A 12,480-nucleotide genomic window follows, 5' to 3' on the forward strand; every position below is an offset into this window, starting at 1 on the left:
AGAGTAAGGTATAGGTCTCAATGTGACAAAAAACGGCAGGGGGCTAAGCACTGCTTTTGGAGACAAGATGCTTTTCCCAGTAGGAATGCAGGCTACAAGGGCCTGTGGATTTGGCATGAGCTTTTGCAAACTAGTCTAGAAGCAGAGGAACTGGGTGTGAGCAAGCAGTTTTACTGTCCATATAGATGATTCGGGCGGGACACTTTTTGTGACTATATTGAACTAGGAAAAAAGTTAAGAGTGAGGTAAACGGTATCAAGAAAACAACCTCCTTCACAAAGAGAGTGACTGAACGCTGATGTGAACTAGCCTTTCTCTAAGGGGGAACGGAGTTCACTAATGGGCTTGCTAGCACTTTTTTTTTTTTTTTTTAAGTAAATTAGAGGTTTATTTTTCCCTTATGTAAAAGTGTGACTATAGCCAGTCCAAGGCTGGTATGGCAAGATTGCTAGCACTTTCTCTCCTTTGCTCATTGACTCAGCAACTATTAATCATGCATGTACTATGTGCCAGGGCTAGGCACTAGATCCATAAAGTCTTCGATGAACCCCTGTTCTGTGCATACCCTTATAGAATCTGGTAAAGCAATGTGCCTTCAACAAAGTGGCTTTTAAGTAAACTTCACAACTTCAAGTTTTCTCAGGTCCCCAAGGAATCCAGACACTTTGTCCTAAGCTATCTCTACCAACCATCTTAGCTTTTGGGTTTCCTTTTCAATGGACTGTACTCCTCTGCCACATTTCACATCTATCCACAACTACAGTGACATCCAGTCCCTCCTCCATTATACACACACGTCAGAAACACCTCAGAGGAAAGGCCGAGTTCTGAGCAATGAGAGCTTAGAGTCACGATCTCTTCCAACACTTTGATTTTCTCAAAAGCTACCTTTTGCCTCCTGCAAACACAAGAGTATTTGCTATCCTAAGGCTATTGTGCTTTCAGTGTTCACTAGCAGTATTGGATTTTTAAAAGAATTATCAGTAAAAGTTCCTCCTACCAGGAATCTATTTTTACCAGTGTTTGGGGACTGTTGTGTATTTGTCTATGGTTAAATAGCACTTGCAGGATTCCTTCTCTCCACTGGAGGTCACACCCTGGCTAGTAAAGCACAGCAGATGATTTCTCAGGTGTGGTCAGTGTCTAGTCCCATAGTCCAGTTGGCACAACTTTCGCATCCCTGCTGTAGAGTCCTTTTAAAGCCTCTAGGTGGCAGTTTAGTAAAGACGTATAGCAGCAGTGACAGCCTTTCTACACACTCAAAGGATCTCGTATGTCCAGCTGTGACCACCGAGTGAGTTTAAGAAACCTGAACTTGAGCAGTGTAAACCACACCTCCATCCCACATTACCATTGGCCTTGGCTTTACTGGCCCACTCGGAGACGTCATCCTGAGCCCGTCCATCTGTGAACACGATGGCCACTCGGGGCACCCGCATGGAGAGAGGCCTGGCCCCTTCTACTTGGGTGAAACTTCTCTCAAACATGTGCTTCAGGGCCAGCCCAGTCATAGAGCCTTTGCCCATGTATTTTATGTGGGCCACGGCTTTTTTCATGTCTTTGGCCGAGCTGAAGTTTCTCAAAGTAAACTCTGTGCGGACCTGCGTGGAATACTGGAGCAGCCCTACTCGAGCGGCTTTGGGGGAAATTGCCAAGGAATCTATAATTCTGGTGACGAACTGCTTCACAATCTCAAAATTCTCTTCTCCGAGGCTCTTGGATCCATCGATCACAAAGATCAGGTCGATTGGGCCTTCAGAGCATCCTACAAGAATGAAAGGAAAGTTGGGATAGGTAAATGATTAAAAAAAATCATTCATGCACAGAAGAAAATTATGCTTCAATTGAAGGCATGGCCTCTTTGGAGAATCACCTTTGTTCATTACAAAGGACAGACAGAAGGTGTTAGGAGACACACACAGCAGAGGTACACGTTTTAGGAAATCAGGTGCTATGTGTAAAGTACACTGAAGGGTCTGACAGCGCCCAAAAGATTCCTACAACTTTACTCCAGGAGAGTGACGTCACCCCAGTGCTGGCACTGCGACAGATGACAGAGAAGGAAATTCTTAAAAAATTCACCTCTTCCAGGGAGCTTTCCTAGTAACCCAGCTTGGATTAGTTACTCTTCGTGTACCCCTAATGTTATTAATTTATTCAATAAAAATTTGCACATTGAGCATGTTTCATGCAAGGCAGTAGGCACAGCAGGATTGAAATAGTGGCCAGGACAAAATCCCTGACACCAGGTTGCTTACAGTGCAGTGTAGATGCACTGTGCAACAGCTGGTTATGTGTGGGCCTCCTCCGCCTCCGGTCTGCCAGCTCCTCATCAGGGGCCATGTGTCATTCATTCCTGTATCCCCAATGCCTGGCACACAATAGGTGTTCAACAAATATTGTTGACAATAAATAAAAAAGGTGGTATCCATGAGGTAGCATACCTGTAAGTATCCTATTAAAAATGAATTATCACTGAATTCTTTATCTACACGGAAGCTTTTCAGGCAACTCAGATGGTTGACAGTAAAAGTTTTATGTAAATACTTAAGCAATCTGGGTGTAGAGAGACATTTTTGTTACTTAGGGCTGCATAAGAAAAATTTATAGATCCCAAATGGATGATCTCATTTTAAACAGTCTTCATTATGTGATATAACTTCTCTTTTATATATCAAGCAGCTGTTTAATCTTTGAATGTGAAGCACAACATTTTAAGCAAGTAAAGACACATGCAAAGTAAAGACACACATGCAAAAATATTTCTATGCTTGGCCTGAATAACAGGCCAACGTGTGTATGTGTGTGTGTGGGGGGGTGGGTTCCTCTCTCTCTGTTAAGCGCTTGTCCTCCATACTCAATCTACTGATTACTAGTGAAAGAGGAAAAGGTCAATTCAGAGCTTCATTTACTTTCACAACCTGTTTCTGAATCAACCAAAAACAACTCCCAGGTGGAGCGCCTGTGGACCTCCTGAGGGTCTCAGAAATGCCGGAATAATTTTTTGGCAGCGAGTCTGTTTTCTCCTCTTCCCCATATACTCTTTTCTTACAGAATAAAACCAGCACTTGCAAGCTCTTCGTACTGAGGGGCACAGAAGGCTCCTCCAGCAAACAAGACTGCTTGGTGGAGTGGAGGGGCGTCAGGGTGAAAGATGCCAGACTTGCTTTCAGCCCCAGAAAGAATGACAGCCCCACTTGCTGGCTACCTCTTTGCGGGAGAGTCACTCTAATTTTCTTTGGGCATTTTCTTTTTGATACTTAAGGCAATTGATTTGCTTCTCAACTTAATTTTCACAGAATTCCAGAATTTCAGGGTTGAATAAGACCTTAATGGTGATCAAGTGTTGCCCTCTGTTGCTTGCATCGTGACAACGTTCCCACCCGGTAACCATTCGGCCTGGGCATGAACCTCACTCCTGATGAGGAATGGCCCACTCACTGAAGCCTGTCTTTGGACAGCTCTGCTGCTGATGATGACAATAGCTATCGTTTGTTGAGCACTTACAGTGTGCCAGCACTGGGCTAAACACCTTTAAATACACTCTCTTATTTATTCCTCATGACGATTCTGTGCGGTACTATCCTGATATTATAGATGAAGAATCTGAGACTTAGAGAAGATAATTTGTCAAAGTCACACAAGTGTATGAATGGGGGTTCAAATCCAGACCTGTCCAACACATCTCAAGATCTTAATTAATCACACAGCTTTCCTGAGAGAAAATTTCTTTGTCCTCCTGCTGAGCTGCAGCCCCTCCCTAGGGTCTGTTCTTTCCCAGGGGAAGGGTCACAGAAATCATTAATGAGGTGACAGTCACTTTCATATTTGAATGATGCCTCAAGTCTTTTTTTCTAAAAAGACTTCCAGTTGCTTCCTTTATTTTTCACTTGACATTGTACTGAACTTCCTCACCATGATGCTTTCTAACTCTCGTTTCTCTATCCTTTTTCTTAAATTATTTTCTATAAAATAATATGTGCACATGGAAAAAAATTCAAACATTACAAAAGTGTGTGTGCATCTTGATCTCTCTATATCTATATCTATGATCGATCGATCGATCGATCTATCTATCTATCTATCGAATGGATGTTAGGAGAAGCCTCTTACAAAATACATCAATGGTAATACACTATAAAAACATTCAGTGCCATGCTTTTTTCACTTAAAATATCCTGAGGGTCTATCTAGAGTTACTTCATTCTTTTTAATAGCTGTATAGTATTCCACCATGGAGCTCCACTGTAATTTATCTAAGTCTCTTATGGATGGACATTTATTTACCTTGTTCCCATTTTTTTGCTGATACAAATGATGCTGCACTAAATATCCTTGTATACATGGCTTTGTGAACACATGTACATATTGGTAGGATAAACTCCTACAAATTTTTAATTGCCTTCAAAATATTGCCAAATTGACCTCCTAGTAGTTATACCAGTTCAGACACTGAGAGATAAATTTGTAATTACCTTCTAAAATATATCTTTGCCAACATAAGGAATCATTACACCTTTTGATCTCTAATAACTAATAGGTAAAAGAAGGTATCATAGCTTTAATCTCTTACTATACATTTTCCTTCTTTTCGTCTACGGTTTTTATGTTTCATGCGATGTTTAGGAAGGTCTCCTCTACTCTGAGATTGTAAAATAATTCTCTCAAGATTTTTTCTGCTACTTTAGTGTTTTTATGTTTGAACCTTTGAGCCATCTCTCTTTTCCTAATGTGCAATGTTCAGGACTTAATGTATTCTCCAGCCCAGAGCACAACACAAATCTTGTAAGTTTTTTCACACATGCTGCAGTCAAGCTCTCTCTCCCATTCTGGATTTATGCATGCATATTTATTCTTATGGGAGAAGCAGAGGTGAGGGATTTGTTTCCTGAAAATACTCCAAAAATCAGTTACTCCCAAACCAAATTAAAGCAGAAAGCCAAATTCGGATCACTTACTCTTGCACTGCCTTCCATCCTCAGCTAGAATGAATCCCTCTGAGCATTTGCAGATGTAGGAATTGCCACGATTAACACAGATGTGCTCACAGCCATGATGGGTCGATTTGCAGACATCCTTTCCTGAGGAAAACATAGAGTGAGCAACCCGTCAGTGTAGAAACGAGCTGGACCAAACAGTCGTGTCAGGAGAGATCACGGAGGTGATCCGTTTTGTAAAAAGCCATCTCTTTTCAGACCTCTTTTAAAACGTCCCCTCTCAGTCTAACACTCAAGAGAGGGACACAGTCTTCTCAGAAAGCTCTATTCCCACAATCCTGAATGGTAAGGTGGGTGCTTGGTGCCGCGAATTTGTTATTAATTCTTAGAACTGTGCATTGGGTTTTGGATTTTGATTCTCCCAAGCTAGTGATTTTTTTCCCATAGACATCCCAAACACTCCAGTTTTAACAGTCTAATGAACACGTGTGGAGTACTTTAAACTCTTCAAAGTAGTTATAGCCCTTTAATCTTCACCATATACTGTGAAAAGAGGAAGGCACGAATAATTATATCCAACTTATAAATGAAAAAGCTCAAAAAGTTTTAGAGTTGCCCAAGGTCATGTAGCAAGTTGATGACACAGCTGACGCATGATGTCCCTTACATACTCCTCCTCCATGGTGTGAAAACCTACAGTTCTTTTCTGTCATTAGCTCCTTGAAAGAAGCTTCCTACAAAACCGTCATCGGTGTCCTACGAATCCCTCTAGGAAGTGGGAATGGAGGGATCTGATTTAGCAATCAAATTCCAGAGGTAAAAGTTGTACCTACTGAGCAACAAATGTGTTGCTTGAATAAATGCTGCATGTGTGTACGCTTGCATTTATAGAAATAAAAGCGTGAACAAACAGCTCAGGCAGATATAATGGGCAGAACTACAGACATGGTCTCCACAGAAGGGATACTGCAGTGTGAAGGCAAAATAGGATTGTGCAGGAAGCCCCGCAGGGTTAGGCCAGGGTCCCACGGGCATCAGGAGTCAGCTGTTCCAACAGAGCTTCTTGTTAAAGGAAGGAGCCCTTCTTCCTGGTGGTGAAATGAGAACAGTGAGTTCCATCCACCCAGCTTTGCTGGTATGCAGAGTGATCCCAGTAATCTCAAAGGAGCCTATGAGGAAACTCCCAAAACGTTCAAATGAATTTATTTTGCCTTGACTGAAAATGGGCCATTTTGCTCACTGGAACAGGGTGTCACAAAAATCAAGTAGACAGTGTGGAACTCCTAAAAGTAAGGTTTAAGAGATCAGAATCTCACAATGGAGAAAAATCTCTGCCCTCTGCTATTCTAATGCCCACACCCACCTCGCTGAGCTAGTATGTCCCCATCTTTCTCTTCCTTTGGGTGTTGTGATGGCTAATTTTATGTGGTAAGGTGCCCAGTTGTTAGGTCAAACAGCAGTCTCAATATTGCAATGAAAGTTTTTTTTTTTTAAGTGAGATTAACATTTAAATCAGTGGAGTTTGAGTAAAGCAGATGATCTTCCATAAAGTGGGTGGGCCTCATCCAATCAGAAGAAGGCCTTAATGAAAAAAAAAAAAGACTGAATTCTCCCAAGGAAGAATTCTTCCAGCAGACTGCCTTTAGATTAGAGCAACATCGGCTCTTCCCTAGGTCTCCAGCCTGCCGGCCTATCCTGCAGATACAGACTTGACAACCCCCCATAATCATCCTCTCTCCTCTCTCTCTCATATATATATATGTGTATGTGTATATGTATGTATATGTACACATACATACATATACATACACATATACACACATACATTCATCCACACATACACTCTATATATGTACATGTACATATATACATGTAAACATAAATACACACACATATACACCTTAGTGGTCTGTTTCTCTGGAGAACCCTAATACTCATTCTAAGTAAACTCTCAGAGTCTGTTCTGGATGATGGTGATATAGAAGCAAATGATGGAATGGATAAATAAAATCCACAGAAGACCCCTTCAGCCCCTCTACCCTCACTTATGAGGTCTTCCAAGAAGAAATAGCACTGTAACTATCCTTTGGTCCTCATAGTGATTGCAGCAGAAATTCTAATTTGGTCCCATGACTAGCCAGGCACTGTGCTAGGTCTGGGCACCACACGAGTCTTGTGGAGAGGGCCAACAGCTGGGAGAAAACGAAAAGAAGCCAAGAGCCTGACACCTCAGGACGTTGACTGAGAAATTCCTGAGAACTAAGGGTCCACCGTATTGATCACTAGCAAAACACGTCAGAGCACCCAAGTCAGGGACTTTTAATTATGACACTGATTGTAAAGGAAGATTTTAAAGATTAAATGAAGTTATGTAACCGCCTAAGTTCCACAGATGGACCAATTCATCTCTACCTAGAGGCCACTTACTTCTGCAGTGTTTCCCATCCTGGGCAAGCCAGAACCCCTCCAAGCACTTGCAGATGTACGACTCGCCACTGTTCACACAGATGTGTTCACAGCCATGGTCTACTGCTTGGCAGACATCTTTCCCTGAAGACAGCAGAAAAAGTTAAAACAATTTCACCAACACAAAATTTCCCTGGGCTTCACTTTGGAGGATCCATCCAGCTCAGCCCCTGGATTCCCAGAGCCTCTTGAGCTCAGTGATCCATATGGAAGAAGGTGGCCCTGAGGGTGAAGTTCACAGCTCTAGTTCGGGCTAACTCTTCAAACTTCCCCGCTATCATCACCATCCTCATTCACCAGTACCTACTTCATAAAAATGCAATCCATTACCAGCTTTCTGCAGACGTAGTTTCTGTCTTCAGAAAGGAAACACTTTTGGTATGACTACTTAGGAGATTAATCCTCGATTTAGAGCAGCGGCACTGGAATCTAATTTTGGCTTAGTCCCTGATATAACATGTGACTTGGGAGAATCACTTAGTCCCTTGGAGCCTTAACGTCTTGTGTGAAAAACAAGAGTAATAATTCCAGTTACCCCTTTTTTTTCTTTGAATATGTCAAATAAATTTCCCTTTGTAAAGTACTTTGAGAGGCTTGAGGAAAAGATGACTGACAGGGATGGAAATCATTTATTCAGGGTTACACACTCCCCTTTGATTACACAGAGATGTGTCTTGACCCCGTCTAAGAGGCTTCGTTTTCTGAGATGTAAGAATGGCCTCATCATAAGGTGGTCTCTATAAGGGATTTGTGCTACCAGAAACAACAATAACATTGGAAGCAAAGAAACAGAGGCTCCGAGAAGTTAAGCAACTTGCCCAGCTAATAAATGGCAAAGACAGAAGTTGACAGAATCTTGGGTTTCACATAGCACGTGTCCCGCAGAGCACACTGCTAAACCACTGCTGCTCACCACAGGGCAGAAATGAGCAACTTCAGCTGTCGCTCTAGCAGTGATTTTTTTCATTCGCGCATTTGTTGGTTTTATTTTTAATGGACTTTATTGTTTAGGGCAGTTTTAAATTTACAGAAAAATTGAAAAGATAGTACATTGAAAAGAGAGTTAGTTCCCATAAACACCCATACCCAGTTTCCCCTATAATACTTCCCGTTAGTGTAATACATGATTTAATTAATGGACCAATATTAATGCATTGACTAATATCAACCAAAGTCCACAGTTTATTTACATTCCCTTAGTTTTTAACCTAATGTCATTTTTCTGATCCAAGATCCCACATTACATTTGGTGGTCATATGGCATTGGCTCTTGAGAGTAACTGACTTACACAAGGACCGCGATGGTGGATTTCATGCAGAGGTCAGATAACAGGGATGTGGGCCAACTCCAGTAAATACTCACTTCTGCAGGTTTTCCCATCTTCTCGGAGTATATACCCTTCAAAGCATCGGCACACAAAAGAGTCTTCACTGCTTACACATGAATGTTCACAACCATGGTCACCCAAAGCACAAGAGTCCAATTCTGAGAATCCGAGTAGAATCAGAGAAACAGAAGAAGGAAATGATTCAGACATTAGTGACTTATTCAATCTTAAAAGACATTTCAGACACCTTAAATTAAAACGGTATCTAATTCCATAGTGTACGTTTCAAAATAGAAAGCATGTCTATGAGCAAAAATTCTTACCATGCAAAGAGCACATAAATACATCATCATCTCCATAGGAAAAATGAACAACAACATGAAAAGACAATTTACAAAAAAAGACAGCTACAAATAGCCTATAAATATTAGAAAATAAGTCCAACTTCATTGGTTATCATAATGTAATAACTCATCTACATATCTATTTCAGTATGCATGCATGTGTCACTCTTTAGGTAATCCACTCGTTCATCTATTCATTCAATCTACAATACTTCATGAGTCCCTACTCTATGAATCAGGCACTCTTCTAGGATCTGGGGATACAACAATGAATAAAACAAAGTTTCTGCTTTTGTGAAGCTTAACATCTGGATGCAGCAGTGGGAGGGGAGGAGGGGGAAGACAATCAATAGACCAACAAATATATGTGTCAGATGGTGAAAACTGCTTCGGAGAAAAAGCAGGCTAAGGGAGGATAGAGCATGCCTGCGGGGTTGGGGTGCAGGGAATGCTTGTCATTTTACATGCTGCAGTTAGATAAGGTGACACTGAGCAAAGCCCTGGGAAAAAAAAGAGTGAGTGTGTCATATTTGAGAAAGAATAGCACCAAGAAAGGATTTACAAACTGCAGAGGTAGAAGCATGTTTGGCATATTTCAGGAAAGGCAAGGGAACGGGGGTGGCCCAAGCAGCCAGGGACTATCAGGGGATGATCAGGGACAGACCACACGGGATTCACAGGCAGTGGTTGGATCTGAGTGAGAAAGGGTCACTGGGGGACTTTGAGCAGTGGAGTGACATGATCCGATCTGACCTCATTTAAAAGGCCTGCTGTGCACAGAATGGGGCATGAGTAAGGATGTAGCATGGAGAGCTAGGAAAAACCTATTGCAATAATCCTGGTGGCCCCGACCAGGCTGGGGAGAAGTGGTCAGATTGTGGCCATATTTTGAAGGTAGAGCCTACAAGTTTGCTGACGGGTTGATATGAAGAATCCATCTTCATACAGATATGACATTTTTGAGTCAACCCAATCATTTCAGACAGAGTAAGTTCTATAATGGGTATGCATTGAAGTTATTAAGTAAAGGCTCCAAAATGCATAACCACCTTTATAATCAGGCGGAGACCATATACTTTTTTCTAAGGCACCTTTGCAGTATTTTGTTTGGGAGGGGAGCCCCGAGAACCAGTTATATTATTCTCATTTACCAGCCAGGGAAATGAAGGTTTGGGAAGGTTAATGGCTTGGCAAGACCAATTGCTAATAAGTGATAACATGAGACTAAAAATCTAATCTTCTGACAATGAATCCCATGTCTTCCCCAACTGCACTGCATCGCTATACTCTAAGGTGAGCTCTCAAACACGAAGGGAATTTTGCCTGTCTTCTTTGAGAAGAAGCACTGACAAAATTCTTAAGCAATGGGTAGGTGTTAATTGAAATTATAACTGCAAAATAGAGTCTAACGGAGTTGGACCCTCCTGTTTGCGCTGAATAGGAACTGTCTCTTGGGGCACAGGCCAAAGCCACTGCTCACGCAGAGCGTCCTTCCCGTGGTGCTGCGGGGAACAACTGCGGGATCCACAGAACAGTCGCCTGCTTGGCTGTGGAGGTGAGCATTTTTTCCCCACCATGAATTTATACGAGAAATACTCTGTTTTCCACGGTAATAAAATAGCTATAACTCTTTCAGGCCAGTCTTGTCATGCCATAATCCAGAAAGAACCACGAACACACCCCTTCTTTCCAGAGCTTCCCCCATGCCCGGTCCTGTCCTCTTAGCTCCAGCTTAGGCTTTCATCTTAAAGGGTGGGTGAGTCTTCCCACACAGACCCTGAAGGGCTGCGGACGTCCAGGCTTTCCTGAGCCGTGGTGGTCTCAGCCTGGCTTGGCTAAAGGGTGCTGCTCTCCCCTAGCAGGAGCCTGCTGAGCCCAAAGCCACTGTCCACAGGGGTACGTCTTCACCCTTGGCTGCAGATCATCCCAGGCTCCCAGCTCACTTTCTGAGTTCTCCTGGGTTTTTATATTAGTAGCTGTTTGGAAATTTTGTCGTGTGTGTGCTTTAAAAGCATGTGCAGAGTTTGGGTTTTTATTTTTTTCCTTCCTCATACCCTTAGAGCAGTGGTCCCCAACTTTTTGGCACCAGGGACCGGTGCTCCTATGAGAATCTAATGCCTGATGATCTGAGGTGGAGCTGAGGCGGTGATGCTAGCGCTGGGGAGCGGCAGCAAATGCAGATGAAGCTTTGCTTGCTCTCCTGCCGTACACCGCCTGCTGTGCTTCCCGTTCCTAAGAGGCCATAGACTGATACTGGCCCACAGCCCAGTGGTTGGGGTCCCCTGCCTTAGAGAGCATCTGATCAAGAGAGAGTAGAGCAGTGATGAGTTCTTGACCTCAGATCAGCATTGGAATCACCTGCAGAGACTTTTTTAAAAAGGCAAAACAGGCACCTGATTCAAAATTCATACACATTAAAAGGCATACTTTCCCTGTGGAGGGGTATCTGGCAAGATCTACCAAAGTTACAAGATGTCCCTTTGACCCAGCAACTTCACTTCTGGAATTCTCTCCTACAGATACCCTTGTACCATATGAAGGGATATGCTTTCAAATTATTCATTCACTGCAGATCGTTCATAATAATGAAAAGTGGGAAACAACTCAAATGTCCAGTAACAGGGGACTAGCCACATAAATGTCCCACACAAGGAGATATCAGGCCTCTGTAAAAAGAACGAGGAAGTGCTCTCTGTGAGGACAGGAAGAAATCTCCAGTAAATGTCACTGAGTCAAATAAAAAAAAGGCATAGAATGGAGTATATGACACACCATGTTTTGTGTATATAAGGGAGGAAATAAAAATATATATTGGTATTTGCTTTTATTCACATAAAGAAACATGAAGAATAAACGATAGACTAATAAAAATGGTATGTTAGCTAGCTGTTACTATATAATATTACCCCCAAATTTAGCAGCTTAAAACAACAGACATTATCTCCACGGTTTCTGAGGGTCTGGAATTCAGCAGTGGCGTAGCTGGGGGGTTGTGGCTCAGAGGCCCTCATGAGGCTGCAGTCAAGCTGTCACCTGGGGCTACAGCGATCTCAAGGCTCAGCCGCCTCTGAGCTCGCTCACATATTTACTGGCAGGATTCTTGGCTCCTTACCAGTTTTCTGCCAGAGGCTGTGGTTCCTCACCATGCTGGTCTCTCCAACATGGCTTCCCCCAGAGCGAGTGCTCCAAGAAGTGAGACAGCACCCAAGACAGCAATCACAGTGTCTTTTATAACTTAATTTGAGAAGTGGAATGCCACTGTTGTCTCCATATGCTGGCCAACAGTGAGGACAGGGACGACACAAGTATGTGGATGCCAGGAGATGGGGATCACCAGGCGCCATCTTGGGGGCAGCCACCACCAGTTATTGATAGGCGGTGAAGTTAGGGAGCAGAATGGCAGGA

The 12,480-nt window shown here is 42.7% G+C and overlaps 1 protein-coding gene across 3 annotated transcripts in view; it reads right to left on the reverse strand.

Moving 5' to 3' along the window:
* MATN2 (matrilin 2) overlaps positions 1-12,480 on the reverse strand; it is a 132,219-nt gene that overhangs the window by 5,295 nt on the left and 114,444 nt on the right. For all 3 annotated transcript variants that reach the window (XM_006916660.2, XM_025050139.1, XM_015592967.1), the window contains 4 exons: positions 8,767-8,889; positions 7,365-7,487; positions 4,959-5,081; positions 1,352-1,765 (listed from right to left, as the gene is read on the reverse strand). In XM_006916660.2, the coding sequence (XP_006916722.1) occupies positions 1,352-1,765; positions 4,959-5,081; positions 7,365-7,487; positions 8,767-8,889 (783 nt within the window). The remainder of the gene's footprint in view (positions 1-1,351; positions 1,766-4,958; positions 5,082-7,364; positions 7,488-8,766; positions 8,890-12,480) is intronic.

The sequence above is a fragment of the Pteropus alecto genome, unplaced genomic scaffold (genome assembly GCF_000325575.1).
Source record: "Pteropus alecto unplaced genomic scaffold, ASM32557v1 scaffold164, whole genome shotgun sequence".
Classification (NCBI taxonomy): Eukaryota; Metazoa; Chordata; class Mammalia; order Chiroptera; family Pteropodidae; genus Pteropus; species Pteropus alecto.